Source organism: Sinohyriopsis cumingii, chromosome 9 (genome assembly GCF_028554795.1).
Source record: "Sinohyriopsis cumingii isolate HCF-2022 chromosome 9, ASM2855479v2, whole genome shotgun sequence".
Classification (NCBI taxonomy): domain Eukaryota; kingdom Metazoa; phylum Mollusca; class Bivalvia; order Unionida; family Unionidae; genus Sinohyriopsis; species Sinohyriopsis cumingii.
The window spans coordinates 18,154,532-18,177,259 of record NC_142969.1 but is presented as its reverse complement, the minus strand read 5'-3'; the positions used below and the strand labels follow the sequence as shown (position 1 = coordinate 18,177,259).

General features: G+C 35.3%; 1 protein-coding gene across 2 annotated transcripts in view; it reads right to left on the bottom strand.

Moving 5' to 3' along the window:
- The window catches only part of LOC149791330 (uncharacterized), a 187,140-nt gene extending 164,861 nt beyond the window's left edge, over positions 1-22,279 (bottom strand). The window contains exon 1 of one of the 2 annotated variants that reach the window (XM_089969860.1): positions 22,207-22,279. In XM_089969860.1, coding sequence (XP_089825986.1) covers positions 22,207-22,273 — 67 coding nt within the window. In that variant the 5' untranslated portion in view covers positions 22,274-22,279. Of the gene's footprint in view, positions 1-11,653; positions 11,722-22,206 lie in introns of those variants that run through there. The other variant, XM_089969859.1, reaches the window with a different exon arrangement.
- Positions 22,280-22,728: the final 449 nt, after the last annotated feature.

The window sequence follows — 22,728 nt, the reverse complement described above, 5'->3', positions numbered from 1 at the left end:
CAAATTTAGCAAAGTAATTTGCACAATCGCCATATCCGAGAAAACTTCCAGGATAGCATGCGCTCATATCAACAGAAATCATATCTTCGAAATAATACTTGGTATTCCATAATCCTCCATGGCCGTATTCGATACAGCTAAGTTGAATATCATTAAGAAACTCATTCCTCGTAGGTTTCCACGAGTTTCTTTCTCTCGCAGCATGAGCAGCAACAGACGGAACAGTAAAGCAATTTGTCAGTAACTGATCAGGATTTGACGAATACTTCTCCGCGATATTTTTCATCGATTCATGTAATATTTCATCTCGGTAAATATCACCGCGTGGCAAGATAAACTGATCGTATTTTTCTTCGCTAGAAAATAACCAAATCGATATTGGATCGGACTTGGCTAATAGTTTGATATATCTAAACATTGCATCGGAACTATCTTTCCCAGATTCCACGGGATAAAACTTAACAACCCGATCTCGCGGAAATATCATTACCGACTGACTCCACGCATGTGAATTATGATCAACAATTTCGATTGGTGTTCCTCGAGAATTATACGGCGATGAATATAATATTTCACCCGATAGTGTTTTAACCGTAATAGGAAATTTAAGTTTCTTACTTAACGCAGCAACATCGTCAATCGATGCGCCATCAGCAACTGTCTTTGCCCATGAATTAATTTTATTCAATCTCAATTGAGTCAGACCAGATCCACGACTAGCGTTTTTCATATGCTCGATAACTCGCTCAGCCACGCAGTTTATTATCGGAGATTCCCTCATCGCAGGTAGATTTTTCACATCAGGATTATTATTCAGCCGATAAATTCCATAGACAACAGCACTAGAAGGATACGCCCTAGCATAATAAGGACCATCAATCCCTAATAACAATCCTGGTTTCGAATTCTTATCAAGAACAACATTTTTCTTACCGCCGCGTACCGGATCTCTTTTATCGCGAATAATCCAAATGTCATCGGGCATTTGTGCAATAAATTTTATTCCGAAAATAAATCTCTCTTCTTTGTGTGAATTTTTTATATGCTCGATTATCTTCTTTGCTCGCTCCAAATTCATCGTAGCATCAACAAAGTTAGTTTTCCATGTCGACCAAACATGAATCGCTCCATCATCAAAAAATTCCTTCTTCGCACTATCAACTTCAGGAATGATATATTCTGCCTCATCAAGATCAAATAAATCCATTATTATATTTTAGACAAATATCTAAATTATAATATGCAATGCAAATGGATAACAGTTGGATCAATAAAATCATGCGATAAATCCTGCAGAGGCGAATACTGTGGTGCTCACATATACGAAATTCGACGAGGCAACAAAGGACCACAACGATGTTTAGTTTGCCAAGTTGGTATTCGAGGAAAAACAAGATTATGTTTCTCTTGTGGAGGAAAAAAATATCGTGAATTACGAAGATATTATGAAAAAAGATCTTCGTCAGTAATAAAATGTGAAGAAGATTATATTAATCGCTTCAAAGCAAATTATGATTTAAACAAAGAGAATATCATATATGGAAATGAAATCAGCGATTCCCACAATGAAAATCACATGCGAGTATAAATCGCATCCCATCATCGAAGGTTACGAAGCATCTGAGGATGGTAATGTCAGAAACATCAAAACAAAGAAACGTGTTGGTAGTATTTGTAATTCGGGATATCTCAAATTTACAGTCCATAAAAGAAATGAAAGAACAGAATGTTATTCGAATCATAGATTTGTGTTCGAATGCTACAAAGGACCAATAGAGATCGGACTTGTTATCGACCACATTGACGGTAATAAACTTAACAATAAACTTTCCAATCTGCGCGCGGTAACCCAGAGTGAAAATTCAAGATTTGGTAATAACCGTGGATTTCCTAATTATTCGAAGACTGTTAAATCAGTGAATCAAGCAACGGGTGAGGAAATCGCGTTTACATCGATGAGTGCAGCAGCAAAACATTTCTTTATTGAACCACGATCAGTACAATTTGTGGCAGAAGGAAAATACAACGCAACATTTTCTTATGATGCTGATTCGTGGATCAAATTCTCCTATGTACCAATAATATTTGATTCGGAGAGTGACGAAGAATAATTGAATATCTCCGCAAAACAAAAAAAAAAGATTAATTTTGAAAATTTCCCTGGATTTTATTTATTTTTTTCGCCCATTTTTCCCACGGAGACAGATTTGGAAAATCTCACTTGCGATTTAAAAATCTATGATTTCACCAAAAGATTGATACTTACAGTTTCTCCTCGTATATCAAGTAAATTTCCTTTCTGATCCGTTAGTTTGAAATTTATTCTTGTCAATAATCGATTATGACATCGCAGGTAAAACGGATTCATTGGTTCCTTGATTATCAAGTAACCAGGAGATGCGCTAGGTGAAAATGAATACAATACAAATCCCTGATTCGCTTGATTCGACACTGACGAATCAACATTATAGCTACCCTCGACAACATCCGCGTGAAGATAAATCGCGATAACATCCGTTATATTAACGATACCCGGCGATATGTGCCGTCCACCTTTGTCAGGATCGTTATTGTGTTTAAGAATTAATTCTGAATGTATTTTTTTGGTCCATGAGGCATGTAATTTCGGAAATAAATCATCAATGGTATCAGTGACGGATTTTCTCATCGCATCAAAATCAGAATTGGGAAATTTGAAATTTGGCAGTGTTTCCTCGGTTAATTCAAATACTCTCATGAATTTTTGTTTCTCACCCGAGTTCTTGATCAACTCGAATTTGCTGATAGGAAGAACATATTCGGCAATTGATATATCGTCGACTATCGCCTGAATAAACATATCATGATAATATTCAATATCATTCGCAAGTTGATTTAAAATTTTCACGTGCTTTATAATTTCGCTACATGAACCAGATTTATTTAGGATGCATTCATGAAATGATCCTCGCAATAAATTTAATTGTAATTCGTGTTCTTGAATAAACTCGTCTAGTGTTCTTCTTACCAAGATACCGTCTATGGGGGCTATTATCCTGTTAATGTGGGTAGCGTCGAAGATTTTCACATCTGGGGGGATTTTAGGAAGAGGCAGCCATGAGAGAATTCTTTCGTTAATAAAAGTGAAAGCGAACATTACTAGGTTAAATTTGTGGTTATTCATAAGATTGATGGCGCTGTGGATCAGAGGCTTGTGTTTGTTATCTCCGTACCATCCTTCGTCGGTGGTAAAATCCGATTTCTTTGGTTCCGGTAGTTCTGGAAGGGTTTCATCATACCAACCTGGAATAATAACATCCGATTTCTTTGGTTCTGCTAGAGGTGCGACCTCGGGCCAACCTAATATATTTCTAATCGATGATTGGTAAATATCTACCACGTACGGTGATTTCACTTCTATCATTGACGATAGTGTTGGATCATGTGAAGATATCTTTATTCCCGGAGTAGCATCGCCGGTTAAATTTGATATTCTAGTGGTAAACTCATTATTCAGCTGATCAATTTCGTAACTACCGGTTGGTATACCAACGACGATCCAATCGGGTGTTCCATCGGGTTTATTTTTATTTGCAAAAACAAGTGAATTATTTGGCATCAAATTACCGAATGATTTTGATCTAACATTTGGCCAGCTATTGTAGACGCGCAACTGTGTTAATGCAATTTCGCTAACGTTAATTGGTGTTGAGAAATTAATGCTAAACTCTGGTTTCGTTGAACTTAACGATATTAACGTTGTTGTCGGCGGCGTCGTGTTTGTCACGATCTGGGCTAGCTCGGACATTATTAATATTCATTTGTTCAATCTCCGAGTAGATACTGATAATCGAAGAAAATTCTAGATCGGATATAATACCGTCGTTGAGACTCTCCGAAAGTAACGATGATAATTTTGAGTACGCGTCATTGATCTTAGCAAGTCTGCTTTTGTACGAAGATAGTTTCTCACTTGTGCACGAGGATATCTTTTTCGCGATGATATTTAAAACACCCGCGATTGTTGTTGTTGATGATATTATTATTGTTGCTACGATTGGCGCTATCATTGTTACCGCGGATAAAATTATTCCTGCACCAGCGACTATGGCTGATACTGCGTACACAGCAACATCAATAATAACTAATCTTCGTTGGTATTTCTTTATTTTTGTTTGATAATCGTCGAGGAGTTTTTTTAACGAATCCTGCCATGATCGCGCCTGATTGTAGCGGTAATCAGATGCGGTCATTTATTAGTATCTTACGATAACAATTACGGGATTATCATGTTTATCCTGGAATACCAACTGTTTCCAATCCCGATAAATATTCGAAAATTACAAAATAATCCACCGGTCTTGTGGTGGTTCTATCTGGCGGTTCTAGATCGCAGTCTACGCCGGTATTTTTTTCTATAGAAATAATAAAAAATCCGGGGTAGAATTCATGAATTTCACGATTCGATTTTATTTTAAACTTTATCTTGGAAATAACATGTACTCGATATACGCCGGTAATTGGTACGGTGAAATAAAATCCGATACTACCTTTTTTAGGGTCCCAATTATAATTGTATGTCTTAAACACAAATGGCACATTGCAGACAATATTTTTTGTTTCTACCTCCGTTGGTATCGAAATTTGCGATAATCTTCCAAGGTTCATTGACGATATTTTTGTGTTGATATTGTTAATTTTTGTGGTTGTTTCGATAATTTCCCTACCTAATTGCTTTACGTCAGTGGCGTGACCAGTTTTATCGACGGATTGGTCAATCTTTGCTGTTGCAGCAAGAAGTTTCGTGTTTAAATCTCGAATTTCTCCGTCGTACGTTGATATATCTAACTTTTGACGCGTCAATTCATGTACCGTGTTAATTTTATCGTTGATGGATTTTATTTTCTCATCTATTTGTCCTTGCATCACGTTAATCCCCTTGGTAAATTCAGGAACAACAACATCGCCGAGTTTAATAATTTCCTCGTTGATTTTTTTGCTGAGATCGTCGATTGATGGTTTCTCACCCATCGAGATATTTATCTTGGTAATTTCCTCGTTGATGGATTTTACTCTATCGATGAAATCGCTGTGTGTATTTGAGGAGGTATCGATGAATTTTTTTATATCCTCGTCGAGTTTTTTTCCAAGTTTACTTGATGCATCGTCGAATTTTTTAATATCGCTAAATAGTTTGTTGAGTCGCTTATTTATTTTGTCTTGGGCGTCGGTGTGTAATACTAACGCCGCTGATAATTCATTATTTTTTTGTTTTATATTCACGAGATCGTCCTTTGGTGGAAACTCTGCAATGATATCGGTAATATCAGCAATAGATTTTAATACCAAATCCGATTGACGAGTATATTCCTCTCGCTTAATTATATCAGTTATTTTGATGTTGCTAGTTTGTAATCGCCCTTCGGTATTTTGAAAAATAGCAACTTCACCAGGATCAACTTCTGATAGTGATAGAAGATTGTTAATATCGCTCTTGGTTGCAAACTTTGATGTATCGATGTCGCCTACTACTTCTCTTTTTTCTTTTCTGAAGAGAGATCTACCGTAAATGTCAACCATGATATTTATCTACGGTATATTCAAATAAAATTTTGCGATAGGGATTGGATGATTTTGAAATTGCATCAAGGACGTTAATTGTCTCTGGACCGCATATTGGTGGATCCGCTAATGTTTGTGTTGGAAGCGTTGAATACCAAACCGGAAGTTTTAGTTTTGACACGTATTTGATAAATTCGTTTGGTGGTGCTAATCCGTATGAGTCGAAGTAAATGATTTCGCGAGGATTAATCGCGTAGGCAACCCAGTGAGTGCCAGGACCGGAATTTTCATCGAGATTTATTATTCCTGTCTCGGTACGATTTGGTTTGTTAGGTAGTTGATCTCGCATAAATACACCTCTGAAAAATTTTATTTTCTTTTTTTTTGCTTCACTGATTAAATCTAAATTTGAGGCTGGTAGGCTCGACTTAGACCGGATCCGTACGGGGGGCGTCTTAGGTAAAGACCGGATCCTTGTTGCGGCTGCATCAATTTTGTGAGAAGAGGGAGAAGAGGGAATATCCCTCCCTTTTTTTTGCGATATCTTCCTCCGACGATCTTTTTTCCTAATACGGTACCCATCCCACCAAGTGCACCTAATCCTACTGCCTTTGCAATCATGGGGGCCGCTGCAGCTATTAATCCTGGAATAGCGGCGAATAAAGGAAAAATACCACCTACTTTGATCATATCTCTGATTGCACCTATTGAGAGATTCAGACGAATACCAATATTTGCTGATCTGGCTCTGGTGAAATGTCCGTGTTGATTTTTAGTTAACGATAGTTTGTTAGGTCCACCGTGAAGTTGATTACTTTTTAAGGTTAAACTTAAACCTCGTCGCGCTGTTGTTGCTGCATGAAGTTTTTTCACCTGACCGGGAGTCAGAGTTACGCTGACGTGATCGTATGGCATATTAATAATCACTTAATCTAAATTTGGAATTTATTACATGTTCTCTACGGGCGCGTCGATAACTCTCATTCTACCACTAATACCTTCTAGGTACATTGTTCTATCGCTGAGAATAACTGCGATTGCTCTTGCTGGTCCTCCTGTGTTAATTCTGGCTTTGAAATGAATATCGACAACCGACTGCTTTACTAAATCGAGATGTTCCAGGGAAAAGTAATAGATGGGATAGAGAGTATTAAAATCTAACTGTGATATTTGCAATCCCGTATCAATATTTTGATCACGTCCCATGAAACTTAGTAATCGATGATATGCGCGTGCCGTCGAATTGTTCTCAAAATCGATGGCTATTTCCTCAGATGGCTCCTGTTGGCCATTTATTCTCAACGATACATTTGTTGCCTCTAATCGATCGAATATCATGTTACTATGTAATTGATCGTCTCTGATCATGCTTTGCAGAGCAACAAAGATATGTCTAGGTGCGGAAGAGCCTTGCTGTGAAGCAATTCGCCAAGTAAATATTCCGTCCAAATTAACATTTTCGTTGGAGTCAGTCATTGTTGTCAACCAAGACATGATGGATTTTCCTCCTTGATTCATAAATGATAATAATTTTTCTTCTATGATCATTGATGGAACTATTGCTGGCATCCACAAGGTAATTTTTTCAAGGACAACTTTACCAGCATCACCAGGATCTCGCCAAATGGCTCTGTCATCATTGGCATCTCGAACGAAAGATATCGTATGCTTCGCTCCGTAAATAACTTTTCTGAAATGTCTGCAAAATCCAAAAATATGAGATAATGGAATTGCACAGGAGAATTTTCGTTCAGCTCCCTTCAACATATTTTTTCTTATGGCAAATCCAAGATTGTAATTGCCATTGGGGGCAATCATCGCTGAACGAACATCAGCGAGTTGGCCATTGGGGTCTACCGGTCTACCGATATCAAATGGTAAATGTTCAGGGTAGTTGGAATTATCCTTGGCAAACATCATACTAGGACCGGCTGATCTGGTAAAATCATCCGAGTATCTCGCTAGACCTATGATAGTCGTTGCTATATCAACGTTGTTCGTAATTGATTCAATCTCTCTTCCATCAATCATGTAAGTGGCATTCTTGAATAATGCCATGATACCATTATTGACAAACCCAACACCAAAATCCGCATCGTAGTTGGTACCATCAGCTGCCTTTACAATTTTTCCAACAAATTCGATATACGCCTCAGATGGAAGAAAATATCTTGTTGTATCGTGGACTTGAATTTCCTTCCGATTTCTTGAATCTGGCTCAACTACATCGTACGAGAAATACTGAAAATCTCGCACTGATGTGTCCCTACCTACTGGCTCGTCCATATCAAATACTTCATTTGACACTTGTGCGAACATTTATTACTAATAATATCGTCTAAAACGAAGACCACTACCTGAAACAAAACTTGTATTTGCCGGATTTGTATTAGCAACATTCTGCGCTAGATTTGTATTAGCAACTTCCTGCACTAGATTTGTTATAGCAGCTTCCTGTGCTAGATCATTTATTTTTTTATTTGCCGCATCATTTATGACCTTACTAACTTCAGGTGGCATTTCTCTGGTGCTAGGTAATTTAACAGGTTGCTTTTTACGTACTAAACTTAATATTTTATTTTTGATAGCGTTGAAGCCTTTACTAGCCAAATTACCGATACCAGAAACAGCAGTCTCACCTATCTTTCCTATTGCTTTCAACCCAAATTGCTTAATCACGGGTCCAATTTTAGGTATTACTCGCGTGACAAGACTTCCAACGATATCGCCGAATCCATTACCGTGAATATATTTGTATACTGGCAATCGAGAGTTTACTATGCGGACCTGATTAGGTCTGCGCTGATGTTTATGAATAATCATATTATTTCAATTGTGTTGATTTAATCGATGAGTTCATCAACAAACTCTTTATAAATGTGAGAATCGATGATACCACCACGGAATAATCGCTGACAAATATCTGATGCTTCGTTGACTATCTCACGGGAGTTATTTCCAGCTCGCTTTCCTCCGATTAATACTTCGAGGCGAGATACATCGTTGACAACACTATCGGGACAAACTGAATATCCGCTTCCTGTTTTTTTTTGTTCTGGAGATTGTAATGGCGTTACGTAGAATACGTCTCCTGACGACGATGAAGATTTCTTCTCCTCTGATGGTGATCCCGGCGATGTCCCCGACGACGTTAGTGGTGAATATATTTCTGGTGAAGGTGGGGGGGTACCGCCAGTAAGTGCTGCACCCTCCCCGGGGTGAATTCCCCATCTTAATGGTTTTTCAGTGGGACCCCTGTAGTTTGTAGCTGTTGGTTCCGGAGGTTTGGGTCGCCAAGAGGAGTCCTCTTCAGGAAGACTTCTTGGATATAATGTAGGAGATAAAAGAGGGTGGTGAGGTTCAAAAGAAAATGATTCAGAATCATCACTTTTAGGCGGTGAACTTTTATCTTTGGGTGACGAACCTTTACTTCCGGGTGGTGAAATTGTCTTTTTTAAATCTGTAGTTCTGTATTTAATAACATCTGATGAAAATTTTCCAAAATTTTCATCGCTGTATGTTATTGGTTTTCCCATACTACCAAAATATATTATTGCTAGCCAATCAATTTCGTCAATTTTATTAGCATCAATATTTTTTCGTAAAAGTAATCTTTTATTTTCCGTAGAATTATCCGCAGCCATCTGAACTTTTGAATCATAGTTGCGAGTTAAATGCAACATGTTGTCATCCAAATAATTTCCAGCATTTATTCTAGGATTAATTTTAATCGAACCACTAGTCGGTGATGATTCATATTCGTGAGTAATTATTGGTTCATCAATCTGATCTTTTTTCTTTTTCGATTTTCTCTCTTTTTTCTGTGGTGAAGTTTTCTCTTTTGGTCTAGCTCCTAATTCCTCTGGTTGAAATATTGGCTCCTGTGGTTGAATATCTTCCTGTGGTGTTGCTTTTCTTCCTCGTTTTTTAGGTGTTGGTCTAACTTCTAATTCTTCTGGTTGAAATATTGGCTCCTGTGGTTGAATATCTTCCTGTGGTGTTTCTTTTCTTCCTCGTTTTTTAGTTTTTTCCTTCTTCTCCTGTTGTTTTCTTTCTTTCTCTAGTTGTTTTCTTTCTTCCGCTATTTGCTTATTAAGTCTTTGTGTATCTCTTGCCGTTTCTAAAAACCTTCTGTAACGCGGATCCGCTGTCTTCCTTATTGATGTTGTTTGTGTGTAAATTTTATATACCATATCATACCAACTATCGCGAGTTGCATATCTTTTTTTCCCCACTGCAGTCAAATATTCAGTTCGACCACTAAAATATTCCTCCGCAAATTGGCCAATCTCATCTATATTATACAATGTCGAGAGAGGCTGCGATATTATTTCCCATCCCTCATCGGTGAAATTTTCTCTTAAATTATCAATATTAAACTTTCCTTTTATCATTAAAGGTTTTCCTCCTCCAGGTTTTTTTCCTCCAGGTTGTCCTCCATCAGTAATTGCAAGTTGTTGCGCCGCTGCTGCTATTGCTAATCGCTCGGGTAATGTTCGTGATTGATCCTCAATACCTTTCAACATAGGAAAGATTCCACGTTTTTTGGCATCTGGATCTTTTTCGTCGCCATATACAACCTGCTCAATTGTTCCGGTCACTGGCTTCAACCATTTTGCCGAAGTTTCTGAAATTCCATGCTGCATATCTTCGTAACCACGAACATTTTTCTTAAATAATTGTTTTGTCGGAATGAACTTCTTTAATGCCGCTAATTGATCTCGCGCTAATCTAGCAGATTGAGGTTCTCCAACTGTGCTAACTTTTCGACTCATCTTATTTTCAACAATATTGTTTTATTGTGAAATAAAATTAATAATTGCAGCCCAAATTTGCAATCACAAACAAACTTTACCATACCCCCCCCCTAAATTTTGTTGGTTTTTTTTATGCCTGAAAATGCATCCCGGGGCGAATTTTTAATGATTAATTTGCGCAGAAAGGTTTATTTTTGCAATCTGAGGCTTCTACGGAGAAATGTTTGGTAGGAGGCTTAAAATTATCTGAGCCACCTGGTCTGTACGCCCTCCCTGCTGCTAATATAGCATAAACACACACACACATATATATATATATATATATATATATATATATATATATATATATATATATATATATATATATATATATATATAGAGAGAGAGAGAGAGAGAGAGAGAGAGAGAGAGAGAGAGAGAGATTAACACATAACTTAATAGCTTCGCAAATATTAGTTTCCATACATTCCATTTCAAACAAGCTCCTTGACAGGGGACTATAAAGGTTATCAGGGGACTCGAAAGGGTGTCAAGGGACTAGAAATTAGATGCTACGATAAATATTTATTACTCCTACGTGTTTAAATGACAGGAAACGGATAACAAAGGATTTAAAAAAATAAAAGAAATGAGAAGAAATAAAGACGACAAGAATAAAATTAGGCTCTTAGCTACCTAACAAATACGTATATGAAAATTCTAACAAAGGAATCTCGTGGCTGTCATGAAGAAACCCATCTGAATATATATATATATATATATATATATATATATATATATATATATATATATATATATATATAAGAGAGAGAGAGAGATAATTAGATAGATAGACAGAGAGATAAAAGGGTGAATTAATCCTTTATCACTTTCGGTCAGATATGAATAGGTAATTGACCAGGGCTACGAAACTAGAGCGCATTTTTTTTCTAGCTAACGTGTACAACTTCTAGATATCCCAATATGCCAGTATGGGTGCCTGCCTGCTTACATTGCACAGAAAAGACATGAAAATAAAACATTTTTGTGTATAAGTACCTGGTACATCATATTGTTTTGTTCATTTTTATTCAATATACCAAAACTAAAATAGCAGTTAACGATCAATGTACAACTTTGACAATATTTTTTTAACCCTAGAATTATTGTGCTATCCCTGCCTCACTCACACAGACAGACAGACAAACGTACGTGCATGTGCAAAAATAGGAATGGCTATACAAGCCGTTACGAGCTTTCTGAATAACTAACGGTAATCAGAACAAAATATACTCTAGATTTTCTTAGCTAAAATAGCGATGCATATTCTGCTTAAAACATAGATTAACGTGCAGCAAGTTAATTTATGTACTCACCCAAATCGTTCCCTTGTACAGGAATAAGTAAGAAAATGCTGAAAATGAATACACTGCTGATGTCCATGATGAATAGCCATTAACTGCAGGTATAAAGTAAATGCAAGGTAAAATAACTAAGAACTAGGAAGTAGAATATCGACGGGACTAAATGCTGTATGCAGTATATAATTAAGTCAGGCCTGTATATTGCAATTTAAGGTAATGTATGAGATTCAGTATGCAGGTGATACACACACACACACACACACACACACACACACACACACACATATATATATATATATATATATATATATATATATATATATATATATATATATATATATATATATATATATATATATATATATGTATATATATATATATATATATATATATATATATATATATATATATATATATATATATATATATATAATAAAGCATTCACAGAGAAAATCGTTACGTTTGTTATGACAAAAGGTTCAGTCTATAGAAAACCAATGAAAAGACGGGAATAATCCCAAAATATGAAATTTAATGAGAAATCAATGCTTACATCAACTACTCATCAGATGTGTGATTTCTAACATTCAAAAATCTATCGACAATAAAGGCGGCATACTTTTCAAGGAGGGATGAAACTTGCTATTAGAGCTCTCATGGTTAGGTCTGGAGAGAAAACATGTGGAAGAAAATATACATTGGAACCCCTCATATATGTCTACATTAAGATCTCTATAGTGGCAATGTTTTGTTGATTTTCTTTTGATTACTATGAAGTGAGTTACAAGTATCGCAAAAGGATCCTCATCGCCAAGTTTAATTTCATATCACCAAACGCAAATCGAAGCTGATTCGAGATCCAGTTTATGTCGTCAAGCATAAATAGTCCAGTTCCTATCATCTATAGTTTCTTCTAATTTGATACAGCATTCGTCATCATATGAAGTCAACTATTTACCTAAAAACAATGAGAGTCCTGGTCTTGATCGTCGTATAATTGTGTTTCACAAAAATTAGTACCATTAAGACTGACAGTTTGGTGTTATTTCTGTGCTAAGTTTCTGTCTTATTTATGTGTAGTATAGAATTTATCTGGATCATTATGCCATTCAAAATGATATGCATCAGTAACCAGTCTACTTCGGGTTATTGACAATAACACTGCAACAAACTAGTGACTGGAGTAGACCAGTTTTTAAGTATAGATATAAAGGCTAAAAAGATCGAAAAACATCTGCGACCCGGAAGATAGGTGAGAAAGGTGAAAAAAGAGGTACCACAAATATGCATGAGACCATAGCTATAATTCAAAATTGTAGCTCTCTAAAATAGTCCAATGATATTCCTTTCCAGGCACAGATGAGAAAAAGGTGCGAAGTCGATATTTTACAAACTGTTAAAACTATTTAATAGCAGTTTACTCCATAGTTATGAGCTCAAGTTCGGCGTTCGCGATTTGCTTGAATCGTTTGAATTTGTTGGAATTGTTGCATTGTCTTCTCCGAATCGTTCATGTTACAAACACTATGTAACTCAAACGCATTGTAACAAACTAGATTTCAGTCAACGTTCCTCTTCATTTCAATATCGGCATTGATTTATTTCGACCATCTTGTTGTAATTTCTCAGTCTCAGAGATAAGCGGGTTAACATTTGTCTTGGTTCATTACACAGTAAATATATTTCTTTAATAAACAGAGACACTCCCAGCACAGTGTTTGATGTGCAAGTTGTTCAGATAAAATGTTTGATCGAGACCAATGCGATATAGTGTTGCTGGATCGTGTAAATGGATTGCAATGAATCCATGTGGAGTTCTCTGGGAATATACAAAAATGTGTTTAAACGCATTTATGTCCATATATATATATATATATATATATATATATATATATATATATATATATATATATATATATATATATATATATATACTATAATGTCACCAATCAAACTATCGAACATACAAATTTGGATGCCAAAAATTACATATTGCATGATGAAAATCTAGACTGAAAAAACGGGAGATTAATTTTATTGTTTTGCATGCGTTGATGCTTAAGAGTTACCTCCCATAGCAATCGTCTCCCTTGGCTGCAAATGAAACGTAATGGTAAAAATGCTATCACAAGAAACAGCACAGTTTTGTGGAGGGCCAACTGCCCGAAAGTACTACAAAGAATGTAACGCCATATATAGCCTATATTGTGCTGAAAAATGGCGTTAAACCCCACAATAACTGACTAAAATAATGGATTTAAGATGAGCAATCGCAAGTTCGTCTGCTACTGCTTGTTGATCTATCTATCTATCTATCTATCTATCTATCTATCAATGCAGCTACACCAATGAACATGCGTTCACAGTCTGATCATTGCAACTACCACATAGAGATCTGAGTCGATAAGTTTCATTAAATTTTACCAAGTATGTCAAATCTGATCCGATATCGTATTTATGTCATCCAGAATATACATTTCTTTTTCAATAGCCTTCAAAACATATTTTCTTTTCGTGTGATAGAGCTTTAATGATCGGCTATTTATCTAGGAAGAAGGAGAGATGTGGTATTGAATGTTATAAAGATATATGATTGAAATGTACGAACTAAGGTTGACATTGTCTGTTTTATTTGTGTGCAGTATATCCTCTGCCTACTCTTCGGATAAAGAAGTCATTCAAATCATTCAAAAAGAGTAACTGTACATTAGGACCGCGAATAATGGGCTGACTTGAATAACGTTGGGCAGATCCGCGTCATTAACCCGTATTAGGGACAATTACAATAAAACTACTGTCCAGTAGCTGGTTTATACCTTTTTACTGCCTTTCAAGATAGAACACAGTGATATAATCATCAAGTGCTCAATTCACAGTCGATGTATGGTATGTCAAATGAATTGTATGCTGCTTAGCAGAAGAACGATAACACAATAAGACAGTGAAAACATTATAGTTAATCACACATATATATATCCTCGTTAAGTCAGACTCCGTTGATCCGAAGATATCGCTATCAAAACATAGTGCAACGGGAACAGAATTTTTTAAATGTTAATTTGCTCCCTCTATCCAGAAATCTGCGTTCCGGATCCAGAGATAAAAAAAACAGGGACCAAAGTATAGCATTACTATGAAAGTTGTCTCGATAGTCTAGAAATAATTTGTCCAAAAATAAGAAAATTCGATGAATCGTATTTGCGTGATTCGGTTATCAGGAAAACGCATTAATCCGGATATATTCACTAAAAACGAATGATGGGAAGCAAAATTACAATATTGCCTTGAAAAATATTATTTGGGTGTAGTCTTACATTTAATTTCTCTTACAAAGAGAGTTGGGACACGAATTGACCTTTTCGCTAACTGTCGAAAAATATTTAGTTTTTTTTTCATGTGTTGGATATACTGTCTTGTGTTCCAAATTACGTGATGTGCTCTCATCGCAGATCAACATAGTGTTCATTACAGGCAAATAGGGTTTATTTTTCAAGCATGAGCTATTATAAACTAGTATAATGGATTCTGAAAGAAACAGATTAAAGGTATCAAAATGATCGCCCAACATAATGCAGCATGTGACTGAATCTTTTGACATTTTCTCCTGAGGTTGTTACGAAGTAAAGTATAGTGGGAACTAATGCAAGCAAAGGAAATCATGCATTTTATCCACGTTGTGGATTTTTAAAATTTTTATTTTTATTCTTTAGATACCTTCAGAAATTGATGTTTATTTAAAGTATACATTCTCAAAATATTAGTACATGTAGTAGTAGTAGTAGTAGTAGTAGTAGTAGCAGCATTAGTAATGGTAGTGCTAGCATCACTGTTGAGAACTGATGGTGCATGCAAGAGTATTTTCGTTCTGTCTGCGTTAATAGCCGAACACATAGTCGGAAACCTTGCCAAATGTTAAATAACCCCAACGGTTAACAATGAAATCTTTTATACCACAATGGTTTATACTACAATACACGCCGAACAAAATCAAAATTAAACTCTTATAATTGCATTTTTACATCAGATGTAGTTAATTCATTTATTTTAATTTTGTTTTTGTTGATATTTAGTATCATTGACGGGTTCATAATGAGCGAACGGTCAAAGTAATTCTACGTAAAGTTTATATAAAAGTTGATACAAAAATAATCACAGGTCATCCTGATCACATGTTGTCTTTCTTCCAATCAAAATCATCTTTGCATTTATCGACCAATGCAACTGAAATTAGGTATGTAACTTGTGATGCTATGACTATGTGCGTCTGTCCGTATTTTCGTTTTCTTCTTTTCTATGTCTAAACTGATGGCTACAACATAATCTCATCATGTAGTGTACTTGTTTATAAGTTAACAATTTGGGCCAGAAATTGTTTTATTATTAGATATTGTTTTATAATTAGAAATAGCATGCTGTGGTTAACACAGTTCCTTTGTTGTTCTTAAAAAATGCAGTATTAATAAATAATGTGTATTTAACTGAAAGACTTTGTTGTTTCCTTCTAAACAGTTATGTTGATATTTATAAACTTTTGCTATGATGTATTCCTCGGTTATTGTTTGTCTATATGTACCATTATCTTCCTTAATTCATTTTTCGTTGGACGGCTTAAAAGGCTTCGCATTTATCACTTATCGTTGCATACATGCAATGTATATAATTGTAATCAATTTCCTCGATATGGTACCATTTTTAAATTTAATATATATTTCGTCTATCAGATAATAACATGTTTTACATCTGCTTGTACCACATTTGGCTACTCATGCTTCATTTTCAGTAATGCCAAATTTAGACCCTACATGAATTTGTTTTAAAGTTTTGTGTTTTCTCTTTCTAATAATCTAAATTTCTTCCAAAAAGCTTTCATTACATCTCTACGTTGAAACAACTGTTACTATAATGATATGATAAGGAAGAATATTTGTGTTCCTTAGATAATAAATTGTAATTAATTGATTTTTTTTAAATGTGCATATTGCTAATTACAGACAAGAAATTCTCTGTTAATTCCGTGACTCTACCTGTATTTCTGAATAATATCAACGAAACGTGTCGTTTGTCGGGTAGTAGTGATTGTAATTATTTTGACATATTCTACAGTTTCGACCTTTTGTGGAAGCAGGGTATAAACACAAATGTAATGCCTAACAATCACCCTTAGGAAAAGATATGTTTGCGTTATCTGTGTTTTGGATAAGATCACAAAATCAAATTTGGAGCTGTATTGGTGTTGCCGTTAAGATTTATTAACCTTATTTTCAAGAGCTAGCTTATATACACACTTTTCATGACATACTATACACTGCTATACATTCGGTATAGAACTGTTTTCCAAATGGCGTATAATATTATAACATCATTGATGGAATATATTATTTTAGGATGCATGCCGAATGTTGGATGAGGCGAGCTTTTTGTAGATATATTTGTTGAAGAGAACATGTGTGATAAAACTTGCAGGCTAGCGTTTTGTGTTTTAATACACCAGCGGCATTATCGACGCAATATGTAGAGCATTGCAAGAAATATTCAAACGGCAATTTACGTCCCATTTATGCGAGTTAAAAGAGCGATAAAGCTGGCATTTCAAACCCGATGATGCTTCTGCTCCCAATACCCAAGGGATAAATTTGACAGTGTATGCTAAAAGATGATATGGGCAGAACAAATGTGATAAAACGTTATCTCAGAGCATGAAATGTCGCAATCATCCGAGTCCCGTCAAAACGTGTGACTCTAAGTATAAATCTAGACTGACACACACTGACGCACACGTCAATGATATGCTGAAGAAGGGAGAGTCAACACCGTCGGTACGCCCTGGGGATGCTAGGTTAGTATTGGTAACGAAGAAATAATGGAATATGCTATTCTGCTTGGACTATAAAGCTTTCAATTCGGTTACCGATTAAGATGGATATAATATTCATAGAATCGACCATAATACTAATTTGATATCGGGCATGCATTGCTTCACGGCATCATATCTTATATCGTGGTATAGCCAAAAAGAGGACTTTAAGAATGCAAAGCGGTATTATGCAACACATCCGGGGCATTGCATGTCTGATGTAAGTTTGCTATTCTATCTCGATGACATGTTAGTGTCTGGAAGTACGGTCTAGCCGTTATTTGACAGACAGGCACATATCTATAGCTTAATAGTGTATCAGCTACAGTAATTTCACCCATCCCGTAAAAGTGGATGTAGTAAAGAAATGTCCCACTCCAAAATGAAATTGTGACAAACGTGTACCAGCTGACAAAAAACGAATGCCGTTTATCGATGGAGATATGAATATGAAGCGGAGATCGAAGAGAGGCACAGAGTCTGCGTCAGTACTAGTGTTTGATGTACCCAGCTTCATTCGTCCTTTGTGATATATATGAGAGTGGTGAAGCTATAGTAGTTGTCCTTTCAAAGAAAATGTATTGAATTCTAGGTCATCTAAAAAGCAATGCTTTTCTTCCGCGATTCGCAAATGTTTGTGTCATATTCGAATTTTACTTGCGGTTAATTCATCCTGGCCGTATGTAAAATAGCACAGGATATATAAGAATCAACCAATTGGAAAGATATATTTACATACATGCAGATAGAAATACAGTATATAATGCATTCATAAATGCAGACAGAAATGAAAGGTCTGTGTGCATATGGGCCAGTGCAGATAATTCCCGTTAAAACTTGGAAAGACCCAATGTAGGAAGATGCATACGAACACGTATGCTATAGTTATGTTTTAATGCTTAGATTTATATTACATTTTCCTGTTTTCAATAATCATTGCTTTTGTCACTGTATGTAATATATGTATGTTGAATACTTGGAACTACACTAGTTGCATGTATTCATTTATTTCTGCAAATATATCATCAGCATGTTATTGCTTGTCATGTGTAGTGCTTGGAACCTTTGGGACAAAGAAATAAAAACGTGTTATGGTCAAGCCTACTAGTACGTCTAGTTTACTCATTTGCATCCTTTTCTGAAAAAAGCTATTTTTTCCAGTGGCTATTTTAAGCCAATCAGTGACCATCCTTTTTTTAATACGGTAGTTAATATACACTACGCAAAGGATGGTTGAGTAGGTCGTAAAATTTAGTTGCTTATGACAACGTAGCCATGGGTGTACCAATGTATAAAGCTATATTTACGCTTCTGCGTTGTGTTATTTAAGTAAATGTGAAAAATACGCACAGATTTTCATTCTATAAATAAATATTAACCAGTTCTTTACCTATTACACACATTGATCGGAGCGTATTTAGATCAACACATGACCCTTTTTATTTTTTTCATCACATATGAATTCTATTTGTATGTATGCTCACTAAGAATGTTAACTAATTGTATCGCATTGCCATCTTATTATTTATTGAAATTATAGTCGTGCCTATGAGAGATAATGATTATGTACCATGTACTCGTTTAGTGGTCGCCAGGTAAAATAATTGTCGTTTGAGTTGACTAATGATTTACTTACTCGACTCAATGTAAACAGCCTTTGCACGGTAATGCATGTTTAAAAGACGATAATTTCCATCTCAAGAACATACATAATGAAGTTGTTCGACGGCATGCATTGTCACACTAAACTAAGGTAAATTTTTCACGTAATAGTCCTGAATGTCGCCTAATATTTAAAGGTTGAATAGTACCAGATCATCATGTAAATACTGTTCATCGTCATGCGATATTTTAAAAGTGTTAAGTGTGGAGTGAAATATATATCTATGATGTACAGTTGTTTATTGAATATATCTATACCATGGAAATAATCTGATGAATAGATGTCCAAACAAATATGGAGATCACATTCCACTTAAATGTGCCATTATCTCAACCAGCTTGTAATCTTATAAATTATTTGGTAAATACATACTAGCTTGGAACATGAATATAAATCTATCTACAAATGAAATCTTTATCTGAATTGCTATATACTTACCATCTTTCTTAAAGCTATAAACTCCAGGCTTGATGAAATTGATTTATGTTTCTTATTTTGTATTATATATACATATTTATCAATAGTTTGGGTTTGATCTACTTCGTGTCAGCCTCCGACATAATCTTAGCAGTTTCAAGAATTCCTTTTAAGTTAGCTGGACTATTTAATACAATGTATGTTGTTATACAATATTGAACAAAGACAGCGGTTTAATTTATGTTGTCATAGTTTTCCCACAGAAAGGAAGTTAAATACAAGTCACTGATACTTATTATGCGTTATGCATTTAACATTGCACCAATGTTTGTATATAACCTATACACGCAGTACAAAATGATTTATTCTTTTTTAAGTTTGTTTGACCGTGGGAAAACAACCTGAGGAATATTTAGTGTCTGAGGGTTTAGGAGCATGTACAGAGGTGTGCTTGGTCTTTAAGAAACGCACAATCAACACATTACAGGGTGGTGTTTAAACCGGTTTTAACCCCTTAATTGTTTTAAAGCTTTGTAAGTGTTCAAAAATGTTCTCGCATAGGCTTCAGTTATGTAGAAATTGCTAGATCGATACCCAACTGCTAACAACCTCACTTAATCGTCCTCAACTAATTATTAATGATTTCCTTGGTCGAGTTGAATAAAATCAAGAAATACATCTTATAAATCCCATTGTTTATGGAACATGATGAACATACTTTTGCACGGGGTGATAGTTTAGTATGGTTCTCTTGATCTGTTCACGGAGATTTTTCGATAAATTAGTTGTTCCAAGCCTATTGTTCATTTAAACAGTGACATCAATCTTTCATACCACGATACATTGCACGGTATAGATAATTTCTTTTAATCAATCCCACTGAATTAATGAACCTATATTTTAAAATAAAATATTCTAAATCTTACAATGTTAAATTTGAACAAAATTACAATTTAGTCATTGTAACCTTCTATGATGAAATTTGCACTTTTAATATACTGCCAAAGTGTTTATGAACCCTGATAAGTGCTTTGTAATCTCAACCTTTACGTGGGATAATCAATTTCAAATATAAAATCGGAACCCTACTTTTGTTTCATAACCATCCCGTTTATTTCATCTTAGGTCTAGAATTACAAACACCCACACTTATTCTGAGACACCCATGCACGCACAGAATAACACAACGAATGGTAGGCAGCAATAATTCAGCCATCATTACATTCAGTATTCTCCATCAACCAGTTGGGGTTTTGAACAGAGGGATAGGAAATAAAGTACTGCTTAGCTATCAGGTCTGGCTCTACACCAATGGCGTATACATAACGAATAAAAAGACACGTATGCTATGAAACAAAAACACTATTCAGGCCTCTTATCTGCTTAAAAATTTATCTTATAAATATTTAAACAATTATCAAATGACTAAGTTATTGATTTTATTCTTATAGTTTTAACAGAGAGCGGGAATATGACATGCAATATATACAGCCATTGTTTCACGCATGCGTTTGTATATGCCAGTCATTTATGTAGACACTATATGTATACCAGTAATGTAAGCAGACACTGTGTGTATACCAGTAATGTAAGCAGACACTGTGTGTATACCAGGAATGTAAGCAGACACCGTGTGTATACCAATAATGTAAGCAGACACTGTGTGTATACCAGTAATGTAAGCAGACACTGTGTGTATACCAATAATGTAATCAGACACTGTGTGTATACCAGTAATGTAAGCAGACACTGTGTGTATACCAGTAATGTAATCAGACACTGTGTGTATACTAGTAATCTAAGACACTGTGTGTATACCAATAATGTAAGCAGACAGTTTCATCAATCACTATCACATTCACCTTATACAAAATACGTTGAAAGTACTTCCAGGACAACGGTTCAAGAAATGTTTATATATATATATATATATATATATATATATATATATATATATATATATATATATATATATATATATATATAGAGAGAGAGAGAGAGAGAGAGAGAGAGAGAGAGAGAGGTGAATGAATCCTTATATTGTAACCTTCGGTCTGCTATGACCAAGTCATTGATTGACCAAGGCTACGACACTAGAGCGTATTCTCAATGCAAACCGCGACCGCATCGGCATATACTTATATTAAAAAATATAAGTGAAATTATGAATACACCAAATAGAGGCGCAAAGAATCCACGCTGATGTGGGCCAAATATTTTTGTTCTAGCTAACGTGCACAGTGTACTAGATGTCCCATTATGCCAGTTTATTTGTCTGCTTCCATAAACTTCACAGAAAGGACACGAAAATATAAAAAAATTTGTCTGTATTAGTACCTGGTACCTCATAATGTGCATTTCATTTTTATTCAATATACAAACACAAAATAGTAGATAACGACCAAAGTTCAACTTTGACAATATTTTATAACCTTCTATTATTTTACTACCTCTGCTTAGATCACAGACAGACAGACACACCGGCATGTGCAAAGATATGAATGGTTATGCAAGCCGTTGCCAGCTTTGGGAATAACTAACGGTAATCAGGACAAAATAGACTCCAGATTTTTGTAACTATAATAGCGATGCATATTCTGCTTAAACATAGATTAACGTTTATGTACTCACCCAAAACTTGACCTTGGACAGGAATAAGTAAGAAAATGCTGAAAATGAATACACTGCTGATGTCCATGATGAATAGCCATTAACTGCAGGTATAAAGTAAATGCAAGGTAAAGTAACTAAGAACTAGGAAGTAGAATATCAACGATACTAATTACTGTATGCAGTATATAATTAAGTCAGGCTTGTATATTGCAATTTAAGGTAACGTATGAGATTCAGTATGCAGATGTGGTATATATGGATAGAAAGAAAGAAAAATAACAAGGGTACAGACATATAAAGAAGAGAGCGATAGAGATCCATTTGGGTAAGATATTTCAATAAGAGTAGCAGATATTTGGAGAGAAATAAGCAAAGACGAGATTTGCTGCTTGGATGAGAGATACTTCGGTACTTAGTACTTATGGTTATGTTTGGAGAGAAAGCATATAGACGAAAATATAAATTGAAACCGCACATGAAATTTCTACATAAAGATCTCTGTAGTGGCAATGTTTTGTTGATTTTGTTTTGATTACTGTG